At 41.9% G+C, this 23,536-nt stretch overlaps 1 protein-coding gene across 2 annotated transcripts in view; it reads left to right on the forward strand.

Moving 5' to 3' along the window:
• Positions 1-23,536, forward strand: part of CASR (calcium sensing receptor) — a 32,585-nt gene that overhangs the window by 448 nt on the left and 8,601 nt on the right. For both annotated transcript variants that reach the window (XM_088841012.1, XM_055418508.2), the window contains exons 2-4: positions 2,297-2,603; positions 6,493-7,377; positions 23,001-23,231. In XM_088841012.1, the coding sequence (XP_088697138.1) occupies positions 2,297-2,603; positions 6,493-7,377; positions 23,001-23,231 (1,423 nt within the window). The remainder of the gene's footprint in view (positions 1-2,296; positions 2,604-6,492; positions 7,378-23,000; positions 23,232-23,536) is intronic.

The following is a 23,536-nucleotide window of genomic DNA, read 5'->3' on the forward strand; positions in this document are numbered from 1 at the left end:
ATGCTTATTATCCCCTCCCCTCATTTTTTTAAAAGAAATTTTTCTAAAAATCAAATGTCAAAGATATTAAATAGAAAAACTCATTGGCTGTTGGAGCCTGTGCTCGGTCACTGGGTAACTGAGTCATCATTGTTCACCTGGAGGCAGTGTTGCTTAATGGAAAATTAAGTACCTAGAAAGAAATTTATTGTAGGTTTTTGCAAACCTGAGTAGTAAAACCTCCCATTGACCTTAAGTGCCCCCAATGGCCATAATTGAGTGCTGGCTGCCTCACTCTGATTTTTTTAAGGATTTTAAAGTTGAAAGAAGTGACTGACATGACCCAGGCATCTTCAAAATGCAGCCCATAGCATTTGGAACCACTCCTATTACAAAGTCTTAAAGAAAGCTGAAATCCCCCTGGTAACACAGAATCCATCTAACTCCCTCATGGACTCTCTCTTCAGCCATTAGAAGACATCTAACATGCCCTCTTGAATCATTTCTTTTCCAGACCTAATAGTCTCAGTTTTCTAAATAATTATTTCATGGCATGGCTTTCAGACCCTCACCACTCTGGATGTCCTCTGTCTAATGTTCCCTAATTTATCATGACTCCTCTAATGGCATCTAACACTGGGCACAATTCCTTCAAATAGTGTCTGACTTCTGCAGAGGACAGTAAGCTGTATATCACCACCCTTAATCTGAACATCAGAGACCGTTACTGCACCTCAAGCCCTGACCCGTCTTCTCAGACAGAAGAGCACTTTCTCTTGAAACTTACAACTTCCAGATGGGATCCAGCACTTTTCCTTTGTCTTTCTGATGGCAAGAAAATGAAAATGAAAACTAGAATTGTTCCAGCAAAACTGGCTTTCTGCTCATGTTCTAATGAGGGCTCACAAATTAGATAATATTCTCACATTTTTTTATGAGTGCAGAAAAGCTAAGTGTAGAGTTTTGATGCTGCTGCTTATAACCGTCACATAATCCATGAGGACATATATCCTCTTTGTTGTACCCTACAGGACAGAGTTGTGCAGGCACCTCATACCTAGCTGAGATCACGTAAGAGCTTACCCTGAAGTAATATGTATATATTAATTGTATTAAACAAAGATTGGAGAAGGAAATGGCAACCCACTCCAGTATTCTTGCCTGGAAAATTCCATGGACAGAGGAGCCTGGCAGGCTATCATCTATGGGGTCGCAAAGAATCACATACAACTGAGCAACAGCGCGCACACGTGCACACACACAAAGACAGGAAAATCAGTTTATAGATGTTTTGTGTAATGAAAAATTCTATAACTTTTCAGGTTTAAAAATAAACAAATGAAGGAAATATGAAGAAATATTACTAAGAGAAAATGTCACATTAAAAGTTAGACCAGGAACTTTGGGAAGCTAACTGATACAGTGAAGTATAACAGCTTGTATTTCTTTCCCCCTGCCACTGAGTTCAAGTCATGAAACCCACAATACAAAGAGAGAACCTTCGAAATTGTTAGGTTTTCTTCTCTGGGCACTGATACAGATCTAGAACTTACCAAGTTCTCACTATGTGCTGTGTCCTGGGAGGGCAAAAGCTATGTCACAGACCCTATTTCTCTTTGTTCATTTGCTTGATGTTTTTTTTTTTAAATAACGTTCTTTGAAAAGCAATGCCTGCTCATTTTTAAAAATACAAAGTGTAAAAGAGACCAGAAAAAGCGCACAATGTTAAAACTCATCATTCTACCACCTGGAAGTAACCACTGTTTGTGAACAGCTTCCTATGCATAATATGTGTTTGTTTGCTTGTTTGTTTATAAAGATGAGGTCATTCATTTCTCTTTTCCCTTCAGCCTCCATAAATGTCATAGTTTAAATTTGTGACTGCAAATCTGAAACTAGTTTTAGGTTCCTATGTGTTAAAATCCTAATCTATTTATATTTTCCAGGATTCTTTTTTTTTTTTTAATCTCTGTATTACTTTTGTTAAAATACTTCATATAAGCTGCTTCAAATTCTTTACTGGATGATGCAGAAAAAAATGATTCATTCTATTACTAACCACAGTCCTTGTTATTATTGATTCTTAACTCTGTTTGAGGCACCACACTGAAAATTTTGTGTAGTTAACTCATATTCACAGCCTCCTTCTGAGGTGGGTGTTATCCCTGTTTTACAGAAAGGACTTTGAATCGCAGAAAAAGCAATGTCATGAAATTAGAGTAACAGAGCCAGGTTCAAACCCAGCTTTGCCCGGTCTTTACTCTAAAAAAGTTGACCAGAAAGCCTCTTGCTTTCTTCCATTTCTTCTTTCTTCCAGGTATAATTTCCGAGGATTTCGCTGGTTACAAGCTATGATATTTGCCATAGAGGAAATAAACAGCAGTCCAGCCCTTCTTCCCAACATGACCCTGGGATACAGGATATTCGACACTTGTAACACCGTCTCTAAAGCCTTGGAGGCCACCCTGAGTTTTGTTGCCCAGAATAAAATCGACTCTTTGAACCTTGATGAGTTCTGCAACTGCTCAGAGCACATCCCCTCTACCATCGCGGTGGTGGGAGCTACTGGCTCGGGCATCTCCACTGCAGTGGCCAACCTGCTGGGGCTCTTCTACATCCCCCAGGTACCCATGCTGCCTTAGATGGGGCAATGAGGGCAGGGATCAGGAGCAGCAGGCTCGGAGGTTGCCACACCCAGTGTCCATACAGCTTGCTGTTATATTTTCCTTTCTTTGGCTTTACTTTGGCACCAAAGATCTTTTAATTATCTGTATCATGACCACTGGGGATTTCTGAGACCCCAGAGTCATCAACCTCTACTAGACCTTCACAATTCTTCCAAAATTCTTTCAAACATAAAACTTTTTTTTTTTAATTTTAGTGTTTATGGCCATTCTTCTGCCCTTCCTAAAAGGAGTAAGACCAAATTCTGTAAATCCCACCTTTCAAACCCAAAATATCCGCCCTAAATCCTATCCCCTGAAAAGTCTCTGTCTCTGTCTCCTCTGGTTGAAAGTTTAGCTCAGAGGAAAGTAGAGCATATTTTCTCACTGGAACTTAATCATTATCTTGCACATTCTAGAACTGGAAAATATCCTGTTTCATTCAACAAGTATTTGTAGAGTGTATATGAATAAGCAGTGTCTACTGTGCAAAAGTTCAGCCTAGATAGGGAAATAGATGTCTGCCTTTTCAGATACTAACAATTCACTGAAATAAGTGCTTTAATAAATATTTGTTCAAAGTTGCATGTTTTTTTTTCACCAAAAAAAAAAAGACAGCAAACTCTAAATGCCATTTTGTGACCTGATTGTTTTCCCATTAAGTCTATAGAGCAAACCTTTTTCGTGTTAATATTTATAGGTCTGTGACATCATTTTATAATAGTGAAAAATTGGAAACAACCTAAATGTCCGTGGATGGGAGAATCAGCTCAACTGTGTTGCATCTCTGATATCAATTTTTAAATGTAATTATAAATCACACTTTAAATTATTTTCTTCAACATCTAGTATTTAAAATTGCAAGAGTACCTTTGCTAATTCACATTTCTAGGCTGGAAGGTCTCCATTTCCTCGGTGATAGCCATTATCCCTTTTTATATATGTGGCAACTGAGAAAGTCTTGTCATCATTTCCCGAATCCTTACTTCAGGGAATTAAAGGTGTTTCCCATGGGGAAGGCCTGGCTCTGTAATCTTTGTGCCAAAATGATCTAACAAAGCCCACAACAGTAAATGTGTTGGGCAAGATGCAAATATGCATCTTTATATTTGGCATATTGTGCAGTAGTATTTTAAAACACAGTTAAAGCAAGTTGTCGTGGTCAACAGAGGTAAGATGTAATTGCCAAATAAAGAACATGAAGGGGAGGGTTTTAATTCATTGTGGTTTGTATGAAAGATCAAGTTAAGTTGAACTTGAATTTTAAAAGTGTTGAGGAAATCATAACGATTATCATTCTAAACCAATGTAAGTATATCTGTGGCAGCAGTTCTCTGTCATGGCTGCATGTTGGAATCACTTCAAGAGATTTAAACATACTGATGACTAGGACTCACCCATCAGAGATCCTTGTTTAATTAACATGAGATGCAGCCTGGGCATCAGAAGTTCTGAAAGCTCCCTAGAGGAGTTTAACGCACAGCAGAACTGGGAACCACTGCCCTGCAAGGTGAGGACAGAGGCCCCAGTTGTATTTCTTATGCCACTCACGCCACCAAGTGGCTGGAACAAGTGGGCTTGCTGGAAAAAGTTGTGGTTAGAAGTTTTCTGAATCATTCATGAAACTCTCCCCTCTTACAACAAAAAAGTTTTGTGTGTTTTTAAGGGGCTTTTTGGGGGAGGAGTGGGTAATGAAGTGGTATTTATCCCCACTTTTATAGTTTGCCTTTCTAAAAGTAGACAAATATTATAAATGCATTCTTTAAAAGAAACATCCATGAAGGATATGTTTGTTTGTAATTTTTATATCTTTGAAACCCTTTTGACCCATTTTTCCAAAGATCAAGAAGTGAACAATAATGAATGAATTTACAAAAGGCCTGAATAGACTTTTCTGTCACTTGAGTCTGCAAATGGAGCTCTCTAAAAACAATAACATCTCAACAATTAATCTAACTACCTGCCTGATGAGATCTCATAGTAGAACAAGAAGGAGGTGGTTTCAATGAAAGAAAGAAGTGTCACTTTCACATTATAATTCCCAAAATCAAAGCTCTTATCATTCCCTCATTACTGAGAAGTTCCATTTAGTGTAAAAATGCTTCGTCCTTCAGAAGAAATGGTCCAGTAACTTGGAGCTTCCTAACTGGTGAGCCAGAACACCCAAGGGTGCTGCAATGAGCTAAGACACTGATCTTCTCTGTGTCTGGGATGGTGAGTGGGGTCTAGGGTGGTCAGAGCTAGTCAGTCTTCTCCATTCACCCCACCTTCTATGTTTGCCATAAGGTGAAAAGAAATTGGAATCTCTGCACTAGTGAATGATTTACATGGTATTTGGATACCCCTTTAGGCAAAGATCTTTTACCACCAAAGATGTTGGCTTTCAGTTGTTGGTGACCCACTACCATGCTCAAATATAGAACTGGCTATGTCCAAAAAGTGGAAACACATCAAGACAGCTTCTCCAGAGTGTTTTTCAGCCTCTCCAAGTTTTGGAGACCCACATCAAAAGCCTGTCAAAGGGACCTCCCTGGTGGTCCAGTGGCTAAAAGTCTAAGTTCCAAATGCAGGGGGCTCAGGTTTGATCCCTGATCAGGAACTAGATCCCACATGCCAAAACTAAAGATTGAATGTCCTGTGTGCCAGTTCAGCCAAATAAATAAATAAAATAATTTTTTTTTTTTATAAAGTCTTCAAGCGGCCTCGACCACCACCTGAAACTGCAGAGGAAAGGGTTGTCAGTGGTGGTTGCGCTCACTGAGAAGCCAGGACAGGAAAGGATGTTTTTCTGACTATATTTGATCATGTGCCTCATTGGTATTGTGATGAAGGGGAATTGAGCCTAATAAACCTAAATGGCTAATTGAGCCTAACTGATAAGCAGTTCTTAGAAATGACTGCAATTGTGGGTACTTTTGTCTAAAGTACTGTGGGGGTAGAGTAGGTGGGAAGATAGGGGAAGAAAGAGAGGGAGTAGCTGGAGACTAGAAGATAGAAACTAGGCAGAATAAGAAAGGGGAACCCCTGGGGCTCCTCTGAAGAGCCTTAGGTTCATAATCCAAAGGGAACCTGACTCCTTCCAGAAGTGAGTCACGGACAAAGTGTTCATTATAGTAAAGGGGAAGCTAAAATATTCAAATGAGAGTGTGGACCCCACAGGCAGAAGATATGTACATGGAGCTATTGTAACCAATGAAGAAGCACAGAGAAAGTTAGGAGAAATTATGGAATAGTACATACAGGATAAGCAGATCCTATGGTTGTTGAGTTGACTTTATAGCCAGATCCTTTTTTTTTTTTTTTTTTTACTTTTGTCTATGGTGGGTTTTTGTTCCTGCACACAGGCTTTCTCTAGTTGTGGTGTGCGGTTTCTCATTATGGTGGCTTCTCTTGTTGCAGAACACTTGCTCTTGGGTGCTCAGGCTTCAGTAGTTGCATCTTTAAGAACTCTAGAGCCCGGGTTCAGTAGTTGTGGCTCAGGGGCTTAGTTGCCCCAGGCAGGGCACGTGGAATCTTCCCTAGTCAAGGATCGAACCCGTGTACCCTGCATTGGCAGGTGGATTCCCAACCACTAGACTATCTGAGAAGTCCCAGACCCATTTTGAAGGGAGCAATGTGAAGGATCACCTACTAGGAATTAGAATGCTCGTTGATAGACTGGCAGGTGCTTGAGTGCTCACACTGGAGAGGAACAGATTCTGGTTGTCCTCACTCTTCTATCCTGTCTGCAGTGCCCAGCATGGCCAGCATGTCTGATGTATTAGATCAATGAATGCTCAAAATCCTCCTCCACACAGCCTTGAGGTCCACCTGGCACTTCCCTCACTCATTCAATCTGTATTCTCTCCAGGTCAGCTATGCCTCCTCCAGCAGACTCCTCAGCAACAAGAATCAGTTCAAGTCCTTCCTCCGCACCATACCCAATGATGAACATCAGGCCACCGCCATGGCTGACATCATCGAGTACTTCCGCTGGAACTGGGTGGGCACAATTGCAGCTGACGATGACTATGGCCGGCCAGGGATCGAGAAGTTCCGAGAGGAAGCTGAGGAGAGGGACATCTGCATCGACTTCAGCGAGCTCATCTCCCAGTACTCTGATGAGGAAGAGATCCAGCAAGTGGTGGAGGTGATCCAGAATTCCACCGCCAAAGTCATCGTCGTCTTCTCCAGCGGCCCAGACCTGGAACCCCTCATCAAAGAGATCGTCCGGCGCAATATCACAGGCAGGATCTGGCTGGCCAGCGAGGCCTGGGCCAGCTCTTCCCTGATTGCTATGCCCGAGTATTTCCATGTGATCGGAGGCACCATTGGGTTTGGTTTGAAGGCTGGGCAGATCCCAGGCTTCCGGGAATTCCTGCAGAAAGTCCACCCCAGGAAGTCTGTCCACAACGGTTTTGCCAAGGAGTTTTGGGAAGAAACATTTAACTGCCACCTGCAAGAGGGTGCTAAAGGACCATTACCCATGGACACCTTCCTGAGAGGTCACGAAGAAGGAGGTGCCAGGATAAGCAACAGTTCCACTGCCTTCCGACCTCTGTGTACAGGGGAGGAGAACATCAGCAGTGTCGAGACTCCTTACATGGATTATACTCATTTACGGATATCCTACAACGTCTACTTAGCCGTCTACTCTATTGCTCACGCCCTACAAGATATATACACCTGCATACCTGGGAGAGGGCTCTTCACCAATGGTTCCTGCGCAGATATCAAGAAGGTTGAAGCTTGGCAGGTACCTCCTTCTCTTAGATAGCAGTTCATTGTGCAATAAGCTAAGTTGGACTGATCCAAGCAAGACAGATTAAAGTGGTTACCTCCAAAAGTCAATACCTAAATGAGGTCACTAGATGTATCCTTGGAGTCAAATTGCCTTTTCAAACATCTGGGCAACTGACTTCTGCAAAACTGATAGTAATTTAATTTGATTCTCTGTTTCAAGTCTTGAGCTCAATTATTCGTTAAGGCTAGTGGTTCAAATTACCTGGAGTATGGTCCCTAAATATCTTTAAATATCCCAGGACAGATTTAGTACTGGGTGGGGTGCTTTTTATAGTGCTTAAATTAAAGATATTGTTCCCTTGTAGGCAACAAATATTTCTTGAGTACCTATTATATCCCATATGCTAAGGGGCATAAAACCATAAAATTAGTGTCACTATGTTTAGCCACCTCTTTTGCTTTTATATTACTCACAATATAATGTGTTGGACCCCCAAGAAAGTCAACTAAGCTTATGACACAAGTAAATCAAGGGCACAGGAGAAAAAAAAATACTCTTCTTAAAAAGATGCTGGATATTTCAAAAAGAAGCCCGGAAGTAGTTATCATAAAAAATAATCCAAACTTCAGTGGAACCCCTACTCTTTAGACTTGTTTTGTTTTTTTAAATTATACACAGGAGAGACATAATTTTCTTTATTTCATAGAGCTTCTGAAGATCAAAGTCTGACCTGACATATCCCATGAAGCCATTCATGTCTTGCATATGTACTTTGATTTTTCAGTCAGACCGTGTTTTATGCTCTCTTTGTATTTTCCTCTGATAGACTGAACTATCAGAGTTCATGATGAGAGGGTAGTGAGGGGAGAGTATAGAACCCCTGAATATGGGTTGAATGACTCAGCCTCCAGCTTCAGCTATGGTTCCCCCCTTTTACTGTCTGTATCATCTCAGGAAAGACACCGCTCTAAGTCAGTCTCTTCATCTGTAAAATGACCGTAATACCCAGCCTACTTTCCACCCAAGTTTTTTGGAAAAGGAAATGAGATGACCTATGTGAAAGCAATTAGTAAATTTTCAAACTCTGAACAGGTGGTGATTGTTTTAAGTGGGATTCCAACATGCCTCGAATTAATCAATAGACTGGATAAAAATTGATAATGAAAATAGCTTTACATACAGAACCCAACCACCTCAAACCCCTGGGGAAAGTTGCCAAGAAACAAAGGGTGTACATCCTATGTCAGTCACTTCAGCAATTCCAGGAGGACCTAAGGTTCTCAGCCCTTCTTGTGTATGAAAAGTCTCACTCAGACATCACTGTTGGCTAAAGTTTCTAATATTTATGAGGGACTGAAAGTTTCCTTCCTCACATTGCACCCCAGACACTACCTGACAAAGAAAAAAGGAGCTGTAATGAAGGTCAAAGATCAAGAAGACTTCAGAAACCATGATACTGAGGAGTGGAGTTACAAGAAAGAAGAATAGACAGTCTTTTAGTAAATACTAGTGTCTTTCTCTCTTCCCTTTCATGTCTCCCTCTCCTTCTTCCTTTCCTTCCTGAGAAGCCTACGGGTAAAAAAAAACCCTAAAGAAAAATCCCAGGGTGCAATTGAAAGGGAAAGAGGCTTCCAGTGGGTAGTTCGACAGGTCTGCTCTTAAATGACGCTTTTCCCAGGCAAGGAAGTAAAATCTGGATGTTCAAGGCTGAAACAGACATATGAGGAAAAAAAAAAAAACAAGAATTAAGTTATAGTCAAGAGCGGGACTTTCAGTTTAATGCAGTGGAAAATTCAAACCAATTTGGCTTAAACAAAAGCATAAACATTATTAATATCTCACAATACTGAAATTCTCAGAAAGACTCCAAGTAAAACTAGATTCTCTCTTTATCTCTTTGTTCCTTATCCCTTGGGGTTAGCAGTTTTCCGCCTCTGCAGCAGCTTCAGGCTCATAAAATCCTTACTGCTAGGTTATCCTTACTTCCCAGGATTTCTTGGAAAAGTCCCAGAAACCACATTGATTAGACAGCTTGAGATCACAAGTCCATCCATGAAGTCAGGAATGGAGTTCTCCCAAACTACTTAGACTGAGCATAAGAGGGGAGTTGGATCCCCAAAGGGCAATCAGAATGCTATTAGCAAAAGGAGGAGGAAAGAAAAGCTAAGTGGCCAAAATAAAGAGTAGCCACTACACAGACACCTCAGCTGACCCTAGGACAGGCAAGTATGTCCTCCTGGCTCACACAAGGTCCTGTGTCTCTTTTAAGCCTCAGGAACCCAGGCGGTTGGGTGGGTGTTCTGCCATTTAAGATCTTCACCATGTCTCGGTCTATCAGGAGATGGACCAACAATTATTCACTCTCATTATTAACATCTACATGGAAACATATCACCTGTACAGTCTATAGAGTCTAATCCTGAAATTCCACCCCCGCCTTCTCTCAGTTCTCTTCTAAGCCAATCTGCCTCGTACCTCCCCACAAAGCACTTACTAGTTTTGGGCATAGTACTTGTACCTGAAAAGCTGTCAATTTTTGTCTCTGTCATTGTCCACCATGAACTTGTAACTTTTTTTCAAAATTCTCTTTCTCCTGGGAGTCTTTTCTAATTATACCCCTCACCACCGCACATACACTCTCTGACCGTTCTTTCTTCACTTTTGCCATTTATATAGACCCCATTTAATCTTCTCCAGCTCTTCAGCTGACCAAAATAGATTCTTATCAACAAAACTTCTGGTTAAATAAGGTCAATCACAATTTTCTTCTTTTGTTGATCTTTTCTCCCCATAAAATTTATCAGTCAAGTCATATGCCTTGAAAGTAACACTAACAGGTAACTTAAGAGCACACAGCATTCAATTCCCTCCTGACCTCCACAGACACCCCCAAGGCCTCCTCTCAACAGTCCTCAGCCTTCTCTTCCCCCTGATTCCTCTGCTGTTCTCTGAGCTTCATAAAAGCAGGAACTATGTCTGTATTGTTCAGCACTGTGTCCAGAACCTCTGACACCTGAATATGTGCAGAAAAAAATGAATGAATGAATAGCAACCTAGTTGATTTGACCTGACAACACAACGTAGAGAGAGTCCTTTGCAGACAGTTATTCAACCCAACAACCCAGGCTCGAATCAATGACTCTGGCCAGGATATTCTAGCCTCTGATTGGATGAGCTTGGGTCTCATGCCCAGGACAGTCTAAACTCTGATTGAATGAGCATATTAAATTTGATTTAATAATCAAATTTGAGTGGAACATCATGTAAATAAATAGGTAAGGAACCACTGCTTCCTTCTTTCAGGATGATTGTGCACAAGGCATGCTTCCTGCTTTCTCCCACCTTATACCAGCCACTTACTAGTCAAAAAATAGGCATGCATGGGAATTCCCTGGTGGTCCAGTGGTTAGGAGTGGATACTTTGATTGTGGGGATCTGGACTCAATTCCTGGTTGGGGAAATAAGATCCCATAAGCCGAGTAACACAGCCCCAAAAAAGGTGTGCGTGATGAAAGAATGGTGGTGATAACAGAAGTCAAATGGAATTAATCTCTCCAGGAATTGCTGGTACCATTGGGGTCTGGGAGGGAGGGGATGAATTGAGATGAGAGCCAGAGGCAGTAGAGGGGAAATAAGAAAACATGACTGAGATTAGAGAAAGGAATTGGTCCTGGATTTCCTTACACTCAGCACAGGAAGTGGCCATGAAGCAATAGACTCTTCTTTGTGAGCTGTCGCTCTTTTTTGTGAATGAAGTGCTTCATACAGTCCATCCCATTTTCCCTCTGTGCTAAGAAGTTATGTCATATGTACATGCTGGAAATTCTAATTTCTAGTCTTTGGCTTATTTCAACTGACCCTTAGAGTACATCCAAGAGGTGATTCCCATTTATGCTTATAATGAGCAATAATTTGACTTTAAAATCCTTTAGAGGAAATACCCCAAAAGGCCACAAGATGGAAATATTACCACATACTAGATAATACATGATGATACACACAATAGATGATACACAATAATACATAGTAAGTGATGCATGGTCCCTCTTCTAGAATGCCTTTCTTGGTGTTTAGTTTTCTTTTTGACTCTGTCAGTCTCTGTCTGTATATTATCTTCTATGTTTAAATCTTTCTTTCAGTTTTTTTTTTCTTTTTCTTCCAACCCAAGGATTGCACCTGTATCTCCTGTGTCTCCTGCATTGCAGGCAGATTCTTTACCTGCTAAGCCATCAGGGAAGCCCTCTTTCTCATATTTCTCCCCAGATAAAATAATTTAGAAGCATATTACACAGAATTATAATCTCAAGTAAAATTTGTATTTTGTTTTTTAATGGAACTATTAGTTCCTTCTAAAAGTGTGTCTGCGTGGGGATTCCCCAGCAGTTCAGTGGTTAGGATGCCACACTTTCACTGCTGAGGGTTACGGTTCAATCCTTGGTCAGAGAACTAAAATCCCACAAGCTGCGTGGCTTGGCCAAAAAGAAAATAAAAATTAAAAAATAAAATAAAATTCTAAAAGAAGAGTGTTTTCTCTGGGGGAAATATCTAAATTATTTTTTAACTTATGTTGCCTTTTTGTGGGTCAGTGATTATCACTTTAAAGATTCCCTATCATTGTTTTTAATGGTGAAATGGTTTCCATCTCTGCCTCTGCTGATATGAAAGATATTGATATGATCCAGAAAATCAGATGCTTGAGTACCTAACTTGCAAGTCAACATACCAGAAGAAATATTAAAGATGCCTAAAGAGTTGGTGATGGACAGGGAGGCCTGGCGTGCTGTGATTCATGGGGCCGCGGAGAGTCGGACACGACTGAGAGACTGAACTGAACTGAACTGAACTGAAAGAGATGACTTGAAGACATGACTTAGTAAACTGATAATTGATTATTAATGGACAAGGTGCAAATTTTGACTACAAAAATGCAACACTTATGTTATCTTACTTATATACCTACTATGAGGATGAAACACTACAATACTGTGCAGGTCAGGATATCTGAAGTGAGGAGAAAGTAAACGATATCATCTGAGTGGATCTGTAAGGATGGATAAGATGTATGGAGGGCTTCCCTGGTGGCTCAGACAGTAAAGAATACGCCTGCAATGCAGGAGACCCTGGTTCGATCCCTGGGTTGGGAAGATCCCCTGGAGGAGGGCATGGCAACCCACTCCAGTATTCTTGCCTGGAGAATCCGCATGGACAGAAGATCCTGGCAGGCTACCATCCATAGCATCGCAAAGAGCCAGACATGACTGAGCGACTAAGCACAGCACAGTACGATGTATGGAAAGGATCTGTTCCTTGAAGGGAATGTCAAATGCAAAGGCAAATATAACAACACAGATGAATAACAAAAACATCATGAAAAAAAAATCCATATTGAAAAAAAAAAGAGTACAAACTGTATTGTGCAACTTATATGATATTCTATCTCTAATGATAGAAAAAATAACAAATCAGCAGTGACCCGGGGCTGCAAATGGCGTGAGGATTGACTTGAAAGGAACATCAGGAAAGCATTTTGGGGTGACAGTAATGGTAGTTACACAGGCATACGTATTCACCAAGACTCAGAACTATACACTTAAAATGGGTGCATTTTACCCTAGGTAAACTATATGTCAATAAAGCTGATTAAATAGGGGGAAAAAATAGAAAGTCTCCAAGGGAGGGCAGGTCATGCATGGAGATTTGAATGCCATTCAGTTTGGAAAACTTCCAGTTACTGCCTCTTGTGTTGCCGCAAGCATTATACATGTTTCTACCATCCCATTTTAAAATATGTCCATCTTCTCAACCTAGCTTTCACATTAATCAAACTGTTGTAGCTAGAGATAGACAACCTAATAGCTAGGCGATTTAATCTGACTCCTATACCTCTATAGGTGAGGAGGGCATGGCAACCCGCTCCAGTAATCTTGTCTGGAGAATTCCATGGACAGAGGAGCCTGGTGAGCTACAATCCATGGTGTCGCAGAGTCAGACACAACTGAGCGACTTAGCACAGCACACAGCACACTTACATAAGTAGTATATTGTAATGTTGGAGAGTTCGGACTCTAGCACCAGACTGCTGCTGCTGCTAAGTAACTTCAGTTATGTCGACTCTGTGTGACCCTATAATGGCAGCCCACCAGGCTTCTCTGTCCCTGGGATTCTTCAGGTAAGAATACTGGAGTGGGTTGCCTTTTCTTTCTCCAAGACAGGCATGCATGCTAAGTCACTTCAGTCATGTCCGACTCTATGCAAGCACCAGACTAACTGGATTTAAATCCCATTTGCTACCTAATAGCTTTATGGTCTTGAGTAGTCACTTAATGTGCCTGTGCCTCACTTTCCTCACTGAGAAATAGAAGCTTCTATCTGAAACTTACGAGTTCGTTATGAGATGACATTAGTCAATATGCATGCAGTGCTTAAGATACTGCCTACGCATTCAGTTCAGTTCAGTTCAGTCACTCAGTCGTGTCCGACTCTCCGCGACCCCATGAATCACAGCACGCCAGGCCTCCCTGTCCATCACCAACTCCCGGAGTTCACTCAGACTCAAGTCCACAGAGTCAGTGATGCCATCCAGCCATCTCATCCTCGGTCGTCCCCTTCTCCTCCCGCCCCCAACCCTTCCCAGCATCAGAGTCTTTTCCAGTGAGTCAACTTGTTGCATGAGGTGGCCAAAGTACTGCAGTCTCAGCTTTAGCATCAGTCCTTCCAATGAACACCCAGGATCGATCTCCCTTAGAATGGACTGGTTGGATCTCCTTGCAGTCCAAGGGACTCTCAAGAGTCTTCTCCAACACCACAGTTCAAAAGCATCAATTCTTCGGCGATCAGCTTTCTTCACAGTCCAACTCTCACATCCATACATGACCACGGGGAAAACCAGAGCCTTGACTAGACGGACCTTTGTTGGCAAAGTAATGTCTCTGCTTTTAATATATTATCAAGGTTGGTCATAATGAACCATTTTTTAATATGTTTGGCCTTTTTATTAAAAAAGAAAGGATCATGCATTATGTAATTACTTTGAATTACTTTATTGCAGCTAAGTGAATAATTCTGGCACTCACTATATTAAGAGACTTCCGTCCTGCATTTTAGGTGTTGATTGCTCCCTTCATCATCCTTATATGGAACAGCTGTGGTTTGGGACTTACCCTTCTCTTCAGGCAACTCCCAACTATCACTCCAACATTGTTACACTGTGGTGATTCCAACTTTCTTTTTCCTCAAGAAAGTGGTAGGGGTTTTAGAGTCAATTTATTCCATTTTTTAATGGTTCAGTCAGTCAGTCAGTTCAGTCGCTCAGTCGTGTCCGACTCTTAGCGACCCCATGAACCACAGCACGCCAGGCCTCCCTGTCCATTACCAACTCCCGGAGTTCACTCAAACTCATGTCCATCGAGTCGGTGATGCCATCCAGCCACCTCATTCTCTGTCGTCCCCGTCTCCTCCTACCCCCAATCGCTCCCAGCATCAGAGTCTTTTCCAGTGAGTCAACTCGTCGCATGAGGTGGCCAAAGTATTGCAGTTTCAGCTTTAGCATAAGTCCTTCCAATGAACACCCAGGATTGATTTCCTCTAGAATGGACTGGTTGGATCTCCTTGCAGTCCAAGGGACTCTCAAGAGTCTTCTCCAACACCACAGTTCAAAAGCATCAATTCTTTGGCGATCAGCTTTCTTCACAGTCCAACTCTCACATCCATACATGACCACGGGAAAAACCATAGCCTTGACTAGATGGACCTTTGTTGGCAAAGTAATGTCTCTGCTTTTTAATATGCTATCTAGGCTGGTCATAACTTTCCTTCCAAGGAGTAAGCATCTTTTAATTTCATGGCTGCAATCAGCATCCACAGTGATTTTGGAGCCAAAAAAATAAAGTCTGACACTGTTTCCACTGTTTCCCCATCTATTTCCCATGAAGTGATGGGACCAGATGCCATGATCTTCATTTTCTGAATGTTGAGCTTCAAGCCAAACTTTTCACTCTCCTCTTTCACTTTCACCAAGAGGCCTTTAGAATTAAATTTGCCTATAACCAAGAATATAACATGCAAAATATAATATTTAACTTCAACTTTCTAAAAAGACCACAAAAGAGGAGTGTGGTAGGCTATAGTCCATGGGGTCGCAAAGAATTGGACATGACTGAGCAACTTCACTTTCGCTTTCAGAAGGTTTCTTTATCTTTTTAAATCAGAAACAAGAACTTAGGTTACATTTATACCTCAAAAGGAGAGATTGTATTGGCCCTTAATCCCACAGTATAATTTTAAATATTTTGCTTTTTATTATATAGGTTTAAGTTCCAACCACAAAAGCCTTGTAAAAACCTAATTTTTATTATCCTCCTGCCTGTTTACTCTTTAATATCACATTGGCCTTATTTTTCTCATCTATCCTCAGGTCAGTGAAAATCTCATTTGGGGCACCATTTGACAAACATAGTAGTATTGATTTAATATCTATTCTATTATGCTGGGGTCAGGAAGATTCCTTGGAGTAGGAAATGACGACCCACTCTAGTAGTATTGCCTGGAAAATCCCATGGACAAAGGAGCCTGGCAGGCTATAGTCCATGGGGTTGCAAAGAGTTGGACACAACTTAGAACCAAACAACAACAACAACAAAATAAATTTCTAGCCACAAAGGTCCCAGGGTGCTTTCTTTTCTGGATAAGATGTTTGCACTACTATTTCTTACCTCTGCCTATCTTTATCTCTTGTCCCGTCTGAGGCTAGTTACCAGCTCTCCTTAGTAAACTCTCAGCATCAAGTATCCTGGAGGTCATCTTGGTATGAAGGTCTCTACCTGCTGCTGAATGTCAGCTCCACCAGTGAAGTCATATTTGTATATTTTAAGTCTCTTTCCATGCTTTCTTTTTTGAAACAGCTCTTATTGAGATATAATTCATACACCATACAGTTCACCTATTAAAATGTACAAGTCAGCAGTTTTTAGTATATTCACTGACTTGTACAGGCATAACTGCAGTCAATTTTAGAACATTTCACTGCATCAAAAAGAAATCTCATTTTCCATTCCCTTTGTATAACTGAATCACTTTGCTGTACACCTTGAACTATCACAATGCTGTTAATCAACTATACTCTGATATAAAATAAAAAGTTAAAAAAAATAAACCTCATATCTTTTAGCTATCACTCCCTCTCCCCTCATTCCCCTCATTCTTAAATTACCACAAATTTACTTTCTGTATCTGTATATTTGGACATTTCTGGACGTTCATATAAATAGAGTCACAAAATATGTGGTCTTTTGCAACTGGCTTCTTTCACTTAGCATGTTTTCAAGATTCATCCATATCTATCAGTACTTTATTTATTTTTATGGCTGAATAGTATCCACTTGTATTTTATTTATCCACTCATCTAATTGATCGGCATTAGGCTGTTTCCACTTTTTAGTTATTATGAATGTTGCTGCTATGAACATTCATGTATGGTTATTGTGTGGACTTATGGTTTCATTTTTCTTGGGTATATACGTAAGAGTGGAATTGCTGGGTTGTATGGAAACTTTATGTTTATCTTTTTGAGAAAGTGCCAGACTATTTTCAAAAGCAGCTGCTTCGTTTTACATCCCCACCAGTAGTGTATGAAGATTCTAATTTCTCTTCATTCGTATCAACACTTGTTGTTACCTGATCCTATGCCTCTTGATATGAAATCTAGTCTCTTTGCCGTGGCTGCTGTTTGCCTGTCAAATTTATTTCCCTTGTTCTCTAACACTTATGCAAATTTTGGGCAGTTGGTCTCTTCACTGCCCACATAATACTTTGCCCATGTTGTGCCCACTGTCTTTAACACCTTCCTTTCCTTTGTCCTTTACCACTCCAGATTTCTACCATGCCTCAAGCCTGCATTAAGCCCCTTTTAATGTCCATCTCCCCTGAATTCCTCTGTGCTCAGAATTGATTCCCATAAGTTAGGCATTAACTGTATTTTATCTTGCACTGTTGGCTCTATCATCCAATATGTCTTACATCTTATCACTGTAATCCATATGTAAACTCCTTGAGGACTTTATTACTACATCCTGTACTACCACAGCCCAATTCAAATCACGCAGTAGATATTCTATAAATATTTGTTTGTTGATTGATTCTAATAGTATAAAAATACAACCTTGAATTTACAATGGGTTTTTAATTGACATATAACTTAGTTTTTAATATTTATTTTATTTATTGTTTATTTATTTGGCTGCACCAGGTCTTAGTTGCAGCATGTGGGATCTTTTAGTCGTGGCATGCAAACTCTCTAGTTGCAGCGTATGTGATCTAGTTCCCTGACCAGGGATCGAACCCAGGCCCTCTGCATTGGGAGCACAGAGTCTTAGCCATTGGACCACCAGGGAAGCCCCTACAATGAGTTTTTTAATCAAAGATTTTTAAATGATTTTGATTGGTTTCCTTTTCTTTTAAGGTAGGATATGCTAGAAATCACTAGCCTATGCCAACAGCAATACCGCATAATTATAGACAGTGATGATCTTTGAGTCACTTTTCTGTCCAGTCTGATTAATGTGGAAGATGACCATTTAATTTTAAAATGATCTTATTCCAGTTCCCTTCCAATTCACCCACTGTTGCCCGGAGAGTTTCTTGCAGAGAAGCTGTAGACTGAGAAAAGTAGAGGAGGAGCGTATTGTCTGGAGAAAAAAACCAAGGAATTGAAACTTGCATAGGCGAAAGAAAATGTATGCTAAATAATCTGTCTTTACTGTTGCATATGCCTTTTAAAGTATTCTTCAAACAAGAATGATGTTATTAAAAAATATACTTAATGAGGAAATATTTCTCACAAATACTTGCTCCCAACAATTCATATTGGAGTAAAGAGGGTGTAGCAGAAAAGCACAAGTTTAAATCACAGCTGGAGAACACTCTGGCTTATGACTTCGATGAGTTTCTTGACCTCTCCATGCCTCCGTTTCCTCATCTATAAAATGAAGATATTAGTAGTCCCTATCCATAGATGTGTTATGAGGGTCAGATGAGATGATATGTGCAAAGCATTAGTACAATGCCTGGCAGAAAGGAAGTGTAAATAAGAAGTAGTCCCCTCTCTCTTCACTCTTCTTACCTTTATGCAGATCAGGGTGAAGATAGTTAGCATGACATGTGGAAAGGAAATGACAAGGATAAAACATTTGCACTGACAGGTAGTGGTAGATAGATGGGACCAAAGTATGGAAGGCTTTGGAAGGTACCTAGAGAAGTTTGAAGCATGTTTCGTCTAAACCATGGACAATCCCCACTAGGAAGTAGAAGAGGAATGGTTATAGAATGGAGAAGAGTGGGCTGGTCATGTCAGAAAAGTTCCAGAGTAGGTGGGAAGAATGAGGTTCTGAGTGCTGCATGAGGGGTCAGTCCTATAGAGCAGAAGGAATGCATGTTCCTCGAAGAGAAGGAGATGTGTCAAGACATCTGGGTAGAGACAAAAGGATGTACCCCTACTGTGTACAGGTCATCCCGAGAGCAAGGGGGCCAAGGGAGGAGAGCTAGAGATATCTAATATAGGAAAAGAGCAGGTCTGTGGCACCACCTCTCTGAGGACTGCTTTAAGGGCTCAGTAGAAATGAAGGGAAAATGTAAGATTGGTGATCACTGAGGAAGGTTTGGGAGAACATCCTTAGTAGGATTCATTCTCCATCTTTTTTCTTTTTTTTCTTTTTGAGGATAACTCAGTGGTTCTGGTTGCAGAGCAAATGAACCAGGCAGTAGGGAGTGAGGGATCCCCATCCCCCACTCAGAGCAGCCACCTTCCACCAGGGCAGCAATGAGAGCACTAAAGGGGTCACCCAACGCACAGCAGGTGACTGAGGCGCCCAGGGGCTGTGTCTGTATGCACATGTGGCCAGCCACATTCTCTGTCCCCACACTCACCCCAGGGCTGTTTATGAGCAAGTTCAGGTGGCTCCTTTATTTAATTTTCCTAACAATAAATGCTGGCTTTAAAATACAGTCAAATACAGATATAAATTGTTTTTTAAAAAAAAGCTCTGTCATCTCTGGAGTGTATTAGAGGATGACAGCTGCCCTTCCCTCATCACACACGTGGATAACAGGCCTCTCAGTGTCAGATTAGATGCTGGTTTTTCAGGTACCTTAAAAGTTATGCTAAATGGGAAAGTACTTCTACATGTATTCCTAGGACCACCACAGCATAGAACAGAGAGAAGTTCAAACTAGAACTTGGAGATTCCTGCAGTCTCTAGGGCCCAGCCCTCTCATCCTGCTGGTGAGGACATGCACTCAGAGCCAGAGAGTGAGAAAGCCCTGTGAGTCACGAGGTACGGTGTAAGTGAGCGCCCCTACTCTCACCGTCTGGACTGTGTGTGTGTTTTACTCTCTCTTGGTGCCTCAGTGACCTCCTGGCCCTGGGCAGTTCCCACATGAAAGGGAAGCTGCTGAGTGTCCACTGCTTCCTCTTGACCCAAGTCAGAGGTGCACAAGAAGCAGAGGCAGGAGCCTAACGATGCTGCAGTGGAGCAGAGCCACTACAAGTGCAGGCTTGACAGCACTTCCTAGCTATGTGCCCAAGACTAGATACTTCCTGTTTCCTCAGTTTCTCCGTCAATAAAATGGGAGTGCATGCATGCTCAGTCATGTCTGACTCATTGCAACGCTATGGACTGTAGCCCCCCCGCCTCCCCAGGCTCCTTTGTCCCTGGGATTTCCCAGACAAGAATACTGGCATGGGTTGCCATTTCCTCCTCCAGGGGATATTCCCCACCCAGAGACTGAACCGGTGTCTCCTGCTTTGCAGGCAGATTCTTTACCGCTGAGCCACTGGGCAAGTCCCAAAATGAGGGTTAATAGTACTATTGGTTGTGAAGATTAGATAACAAATATAAAGCATTCAGCATTGTGCCTCAAAGGTAATAAAATGATTAGTAAGTTTTGGTGATTATTATCATTACTTTTTTGTACAAGGACTTTGTAACTTATGATGCTGCTGCTACTGCTAAGTCGCTTCAGTCGTGTCCGACTCTGTACGACCCCATAGACGGCAGCCCACCAGGCTCCCCCGTCCCTGGGATTCTCCAGGCAAGAACACTGGAGTGGGTTGCCATTTTCTTCTCCAGTGCATGAAAGTGAAAAGTGAAAGTGAAGTCGCTTAGTCATGTCCTACTCTTCGAGACCCCGTGGACTGCAGCCTACCAGGCTCTTCCATCCATGGGATTTTCCAGGCAAGAGTACTGGAGTAGGGTGCCATCGCCTTCTCAGTTATAACTCATGCTGCTGCTGCTGCTGCTAAGTCGCTTCAGTCGTCTCCAACTGTTAGCGACCCCGTGGACCGCAGCCTACCAGGCCCCTCCATCCATGGGATTTTCCAGGCACGAGTACTGGAGTGGGGTGCCATTGCCTTCTCCAACACACTGTAAGAACTAAAGGACTGGCCATGATTATAACAGTGATGGCCAAGGCTCCACTCATAGCCTTCTATCTTTCTTCCTTCCACCCTTCTCTCTGTGAACTTTGGCAGCAGGGCACTTCCACAGAAGCAGTAGCTTAGAGAAAGATGGTGCAGAGTGTAAGAGTACTTACTCTTTCCAAAGACCATCTCAGAAGACACTAGGGGTGGCTCTGGCTTACAACCCTTTCCCTCCTGGGTACCACCAGATGATGGTGCACCTGTAAAAGCCTTGATTTGGCCAGTTCCATGGCAAGAAGTATTCCTTTTCCTTTTCTGACTTCAAGAAAATGTTTCCTACCCCAGTTGTTGGGTTGACCAAAAAATTCATTGGGGTTTTTCCATCACATCTTTTGAAAAACCCAAACAACTTTTTGGACCATCTGACACAATTTGCATACCAAATAAAGCTCATGGCTTACCAAGGCTGCCACTAACACATCTAAGTTCAGTTCAGTTCAGTTCAGTCGCTCAGTCGTGTCCGACTCTCCGCGACCCCATGAATCACAGCATGCCAGGCCTCCCTGTCCATCACCAACTCCCGGAGTACACACAAACTCATGTCCATAGAGTCGGTGATGCCATCCAGCCATCTCATTCTCTGTCGTCCCCTTCACCTCCCGCCCCCAACCTTTCCCAGCGTCAGAGTCTTTTCCAGTGAGTCAACTCTTCGCATGAGGTGGCCAAAGTATTGCAGTTTCAGCTTCAGCATCAGTCCCTCCAATGAACATCCAGGATTGATCTCCTTTAGAATGGACTGGTTGGATCTCCTTGCAGTATAAGGGACTCTCAAGAGTCTTCTCCAACACCACAGTTCAAAAGCATCGATTCTTCGGTGATCAGCTTTCTTCACAGTCCAACTCTCACATCCATACATGACCATGGGAAAAACCATTGCCTTGACTAGATGGATCTTGGTTGGCAAAGTAATGTCTCTGCTTTTTTATATACTATCAAGGTTGGTCATAACTTTCCTTCCAAGGAGCAAACGTCTTTTAATTTCATGGCTGCAATCAGCATCTGCAGTGATTTTGGAGCCCAAAAAAATAAAGTCTGACACTGTTTCCACTGTTTTTCCATCCATTTGCCATGAAGTGATGGGACCAGATGCCATGAGCTTTGTTTTCTGAATGTTGAGCTTCAAGCCAACCTTTTCACTCTCCTCTTTCACTTTCATCAAGAGGCTTTTGAGTTCCTCTTCATTTTCTGCCATAAGGGTAGTGTCATCTGCATATCTGAGGTTATTGATATTTCTCCCAGCAATCTTGATTCCAGCTTGTGCTTCTTCCAGCCCAGCATTCCTCATGATGTACTCTGCATAGAAGTTAAATAAGCAGGGTGACAACATACAACCCTGACGTACTCCTTTTCCTATTTGGAACCAGTCTGTTGTTCCATGTACAGTTCTGACTGTTGCTTCCTGACCTGCATACAAGTTTCTCAAGAGGCAGGTCAGGTGGTCTGGGATTCCCATCTCTTTCAGAATGTTCCACAGTTTATTGTGATCCACACAGTCAAAGGATTTGGCATAGTCAATGAAGCAGAAATAGATGTTTTTCTGAAACTCTCTTGCTTTCTCCATGATCCAGCAGATGTTGGCAATTTGATCTCTCGTGCCTCTGCCTTTTCTAAAACCTGCTTGAACATCTGGGAGTTCACGGTTTACATACTGCTGAAGCCTGGCTTGGAGAATTTTGAGCATGACTTTACTAGCGTGTGAGATGAGTGCAATTGTGTGGTAGTTTGAGCATTCTTTGGCATTGCCTTTCTTTGGGATTGGAATGAAGACTGACCTCTTCCAGCCCTGTGGCTACTGCTGAGTTTTCCAAATCTGCTGGCATATTGAGTGCAGCACTTTCACAGCATCATCTTTCAAGACTTGAAATAGCTCCACTGGAATTCCATCACCTCCACTAGCTTTGTTAGTAGTGATGCTTTCTAAGGCCCACTTGACTTCACATTCCAAGATGTCTGGCTCTAGGTCAGTGATCACGTTATCGTGATTATCTTGGTTGTGAATTAAGTACCTTAGCATAAATTACAGAAAGGTCCCTCTTCCTCAAGTCGTGTCCCTTCCACTTTGTTTGGACAAGATAGTTTACTGTCCTAATGCAGTGCTCAACCTACATAACCATATATGGCAGCCCTGTGGCTTGTATTAAGAATATTCATCTCTGTTCTTTAGGTCCTGAAACACCTGCGGCACCTAAATTTTACCAGCAATATGGGGGAGCAAGTAACTTTCGATGAATGTGGAGACCTGGCAGGGAACTATTCCATCATCAATTGGCACCTCTCCCCAGAGGACGGCTCCATAGTGTTTAAGGAAGTTGGATATTACAATGTCTATGCCAAGAAAGGAGAGAGACTCTTCATCAATGATGAAAAAATCCTGTGGAGTGGATTCTCAAGGGAGGTATGTGCTGTCCATCAGGATACTAGATGCCTCCACCACAGGAAGAAACTGTGCTGGGCTTCGGTCGGGCCTTGGGCTTTGCCACTGGACCTCCAGAATCACGAGTCCACTTCCATCAGTTCACTAACTGCTTGTCAGGATTCCCTGTGAAATCCATGAGTGTTTAGTGTCCAAAAGAGAATTCTCAGAACCGGAGCCCCATGCTTATTTTATTGAAACAATTTTATTCTTTACAAATCCGACTCCATGGCAAATAATAGTTTCTTTGGGTAAAACTTTCCCCCAACCAGAGCAAAATATTTAAG

Source organism: Moschus berezovskii, chromosome 1 (assembly GCF_049115385.1).
Source record: "Moschus berezovskii isolate FMDL1 chromosome 1, NW_MosBer_1.0, whole genome shotgun sequence".
In the NCBI taxonomy this organism is placed as follows: Eukaryota; Metazoa; Chordata; class Mammalia; order Artiodactyla; family Moschidae; genus Moschus; species Moschus berezovskii.